We start from the raw sequence: 5,078 nt of genomic DNA, 5'->3' as shown, positions 1-5,078 counted from the left end.
GGAATGGGTTTCGAATTACAAATAATATACAAGTAACATAAGTGATACAAATAAGATATATAATAACTAGATGGGGAAAAGCTCAAACTACAGTGCATTTCAACACAGTGACAGTGCAAGAAGTAGTATTTACTGGGAGTGAATACACTGGTTTATTACAAGTTATTGATAATTTTTACAATGGTTGGGACTGGGCTGTTCTTATAGCGATCAGTTCGTGCACATATGGGCTGGATGCGGTTGTGGTGTCGAACAGCAATTCTCGGGCTAGGGATCTCAGATGGTAGTAGGAGCCGGTGTCGAGGATGGTGTAGAAGCTTCTTACCAAATTTGCAGATGAGGTCGTGGTGATGGTCAGTGAGAGTCGAAAGGGTCAGTGTGTTGAGCGCTTCTTGATATGTGGAGTAGGAAGGGGAGAGAATAATCTTGCATGTGTGTGTGTGTGTGTGTGTGTGTGCGTGTGGAACAAAGGTGTCGGCAGCTTCCATTACTAAACTTCAGTACACAGACGACCTCACCCTTGTCGCTCACACTGAACGTGACCTACAGGAGATCCTGAAAACGTAAGCAGATGCAGACTCAGATTCTCTTTCAGCCTGCCCTTGGTTCAGCTACACCTCCACCATCCATCAAGCTTAACGATACTACCCTCTCTAATGCTACCCACTTTCGGCTCGGATCCCAACTGTTCACCACCACGGACATCGATGAAGAGGTTCAATATTGGATCAGATGTACTTCTCAAGCTTTTGGCAAACTCCGTACCCGTCTCTCCAGCTGTAGGGAGCTGAAATTATCTACACAGTTGCACGTATATCGAGCAGTGGTCCTCCCTACCCTGTTATATGGCAGCGAGTCATGGGTCACATACAGGAGGCACCTCAAGGCACTTGAAAACTTTCACCAACGTAGTCTACGTTCCATCCACCGAGTTCGCTGGGAAGACAAGAGAACAAATGCCGGTATTCTCGCTGACTGTAGGGGCATCGAGGCTACCATTATCTATGAACAACTACGTCGGACTGGCCATGTTACCCGCATAAACGACAGCAGAGAACCAAAACAGCTACTTTACAGTCCCTAATGAATAGTAAACGTAACGCTGGTTGGCAACTGAAAAGGTGTAGGGATAGTCTTAAGACAAACCTGAAAAATTGCTAAATCGTTCCCCTCACCTGGGTCACGATTACTCCACACCATAACGCTTGGAGGATCACCACACAAGAAGGTGTCAATACTTTCGAGTTAGCCCGACTGCATAACGAGGCAGACAATCATCAACGCCTGAAACACGCTGCCGCCGCCCCTCCAGCACTAGATGTAGCCCCCCTCCCATGTGCAACAACTGTAAACGACCCTGCCGTTCCTGTATTGGCTTCTTTGGTCAACTTACGACTCACCAACGGAGGTGATATCCTTTATAACTCATATCATTGTCTCCTAGCTGGATGATCGTCATACTCGACTCCGAGTGACAGCAAAGTAGTAGTAGTAGTAGTAATAGTGTGTGTGGGGGGGGGGGTGCGCTTGAATACGTTAATTTATTTGCAATTTTTTCTTTATCAACAGTTTTCTCACTTAGGTTCAAGGAACAAAGTGCAATAAAATAATTAGAGTGTATTTTTTTATGAATTATCTATATATTAAGGAAAAATCATCAATAGTATATTTAGGCTGTTATATTGTAAGTTAACCCAACGGAAAGTTAACTGTAATTTCATTTCTTAAATCAGTATTTTCCTAATTTCCATGACTGACTTTTAGATGCTCAGATTGTTTTTGTAATTCAGTAAAATAGGAAGAAATTGATAATTCCTATGTATATGTTTACAAGAGCATAGTTATTTATATATATATATATATATATATATATATATATATATATATATATATATATATATATATATATATATATATATATATATATATATATTAGGGTGGTCCAAAATATCACATATTTGTATACGTTTTCTCCACAAGGTTTATTTTTGTCGATTAGGTACAAAATGCATCCCAGAAAAAAATTGGATCATTTAAAGCATATTTAGAGGTCAATCCAATGTCCTCTTTTTTTCCATTTAGTACGTAATAAGGATTTTTCGGGGCTAGATAAACACATTATAAACACATTGTCTTTATTCAACAAAATACAATTATAAGTTTTACAAATTACAAACTAAATAACTCTAGAACACCAATACACATTCTTTATTTGTATCCCTTCATCATAGCAGCTTTGCTTGCCGTTGGTAACTTCTTGCGATGAGCTGCAACAACCTGTAAAAGGTACTGCTTTTGGTCCTCATTTTGCGTTATAGACTCATTATAACGCTCTATGAGAGCAATTGCCCTCTCTGCGCTGTCATTCACCACCTTCATATTTATCGCACGATCTCTCATTGTGATAAACACTTCATCGTCTTTCCATGTTTTGGGATCCTTACTCAAGAACACTTTCCCGCTGCATAGTGAGGAATTTCTTGTCCTCCAAATTAACCATTGTCATCATTGCATCTTTCGTGGCAATATCAAATAGCTTCTCAATATCAGCTTGGAACACTTGTTCTTTCATTATGTCACTCTCACGCTGTCTATTCCGGTTAACTTTGAGCATCTGGTACTGATGATATAACTTTGAAAGCTTACGGGCACAAGAATCTACCCGTTGTGTTGGGATATGAGCATGATCCCAAACTTCCTTAACTTTCAGACATGCTTTGTTTAAACTCACGGTAATGGTTTGTGCCTCATTTATGTGAAAATGTTGCACCATTAGTAGGGCATCTTTACTTGTAGGCAGCCTTGACATGGATAAACTTCCTGATGAATTGCCCAGGAGCCAGAACCTCGGATGTGATCTCGTTGTAGCCATTGTACCTGAGTGAGAAAGAGAGAGTTAGCTGATTAATTATCTCGCACAAATGAAAGAAACTTTAAAATACTCATTACCAATACACAAACAAAGAAAATGAAACAAGGCTAATATCATTGGCAGGAAAATCCAATAGCTGCCATCTGTGAACATGATCATCCACTCAAGTGTACTGATACTCTACATATGAAATTTATATAGAAAATTTGTAGCAACAAACAAAAGGATATGGATATGTTTTTCTTACACTTATGATAGTAAAATAAGTGTTTCTTGAATTTAAAACTATGGAATGTTTACTATGGAATGCTTCATTTACAGCACAAATGATTCAGTTGTAAACCTTATGCCCAAACATTGAACAACAAGACTAACAACAAAACATATTGACAAAAAACAGCCATTCCGGTGATCAATGAAAATAATAGTACAGGACACCACAAACCACATACAAACAGGAGAATACACAAACAAAAAGAACCAATAACATAATGTTAGACTTTGCAAATACACACCTTCTCCTGCAGAGGTTGTAACTCAACTGAGGAGCTGCCAAAGTGGCTCAGACCTGCGCACTCACTGGAACCAGATCAGTGTTGCCAACATCCTTACAAAATCTGTAACTAAGTCTAATTATTTCTCACAGGTAATAATTGCCTGTCATTCATATGCCATGACACAAGATGGAAACCTGCATAATATACTATTTAGATTGATAATGAAATAATTGTAGAACTGATGAGATATAAATGAAATAAGTAACTTCATCTGATTAATGGTAACCCTTGTCTGTGTTTCCTGTTTCAACCTGTCATTGTCAGTCCCTATGACTCAATACTTGACTCTTTGCCCTTTCCAAATAGGCAACTAGGCTATATACATTGAAATATACCCAATATAATGTGTTGTGTATATTAAGACTGTATCATGCAGACAAGAAAATTCAGTCCTACACTACAAGTATAATATGCAAAATGGATTGACCTCTAAATGTTAATGAATATGGATAAAATTTTACAGACCTTATCTATGAACCAAATGGACAATTTTAAGGCTTGTGGAGGCAATATATTACTACTTATATTTTTTACCATATAGTTTTGGACCACCCTAATATATATATATATATATATATATATATATATATATATATATATATATATATATATATATATATATATATATATACAGTATATATGTATCACTAATTTGATATATGTTACAGGATAATGGACTTAACGGAACATGGTTTATACTTATACTGGTCCAGGTACTCGGGTCCCAACTCAACAAACTGCGAGTTCCCTCCTACAAAAATTACTATAAACTCATCGCTCTCAACATCCAACCTCTGGGTAAGATAATGATAATAATGATAATAATGATGATGATCATGATCATGATCATGATCATCATCATCATCATGATCATCATCATGATCATCATCATGATCATCATCATCATCATCATCATCATCATCATCATCATCATCATGGTGATGATAATAATAATGATAATAATGATAATAATAATAATAATAATAATAATAATAATAATAATAATAATAATAATAATAATAATAATAATAATAATAATAATAATAGCAGTAGTAGTAGTTCCTAAAGAAAGACAACGTGTCGAGAAACTAACACTAGGATCCAGGTGCATCTATCCAGAATGCAAACAGTGCCAACTTGCTTATAATTATTATTACTATATATTCCCTACGCACAATAATTAATACGCTATTGCTGCAATACCAACATTGATTTAAAAAAGACATACGAGATATAAGACTATTTTATTTTCCAGGGTATGTTCGTGGTTCTCGTCGGCGGGCATGTCACTGGTCTACTGGTCTTGCTCATGGAGATTTTCAGTGTTCATCTTAAGTCCCACAGACACTGGTGTACATGATATCATCATCGAGTGACTGACATAAGAATCATGTAAATCGATATATGCCTCAGTACTTAAATTTCAACCTATATTTATATGGTATGTAACACACACGTGTACAATTAATTTTAGTTTAGTATATAATAAAAAGTTAGAAGCAAAACTCCTTCTTCATTTTCAATCCAATCTTCATGACTTCAACATACTTCACTTGGCGTTCAATCTCACTTGTCAGTCACATACACTAGAAATTTTTTCCTCAAACTACGCCTCAGTTGCCTACTTCAGCTCCTCATCATCCTATGGA

General features: G+C 36.6%; 2 protein-coding genes across 2 annotated transcripts in view; one reads left to right on the top strand and one right to left on the bottom strand.

The window, feature by feature from the left end:
• The window catches only part of LOC121873775 (glutamate receptor-like), a 40,634-nt gene extending 35,556 nt beyond the window's left edge, over positions 1-5,078 (top strand). Inside the window, exons 13-14 of the mRNA XM_042377477.1 lie at positions 4,098-4,227; positions 4,685-5,078. Coding sequence (XP_042233411.1) covers positions 4,098-4,227; positions 4,685-4,789 — 235 coding nt within the window. The 3' untranslated portion in view covers positions 4,790-5,078. The remainder of the gene's footprint in view (positions 1-4,097; positions 4,228-4,684) is intronic.
• On the bottom strand, positions 2,368-3,626 carry LOC121873776. The gene is made up of 2 exons (XM_042377478.1): positions 3,388-3,626; positions 2,368-2,877 (listed from the first exon to the last, which is right to left on the bottom strand). Exon 2 carries the CDS (start codon positions 2,870-2,872, stop codon positions 2,441-2,443), a length of 432 nt encoding a protein of 143 aa, XP_042233412.1. The 5' UTR covers positions 2,873-2,877; positions 3,388-3,626; the 3' UTR covers positions 2,368-2,440.

This window comes from Homarus americanus, unplaced genomic scaffold (genome assembly GCF_018991925.1).
Source record: "Homarus americanus isolate GMGI-L3 unplaced genomic scaffold, GMGI_Hamer_2.0 scaffold25827, whole genome shotgun sequence".
NCBI lineage: Eukaryota > Metazoa > Arthropoda > Malacostraca > Decapoda > Nephropidae > Homarus > Homarus americanus.
The sequence above is the reverse complement of the archived record's forward strand: the minus strand, read 5'-3'. Positions and strand labels throughout refer to the sequence as shown.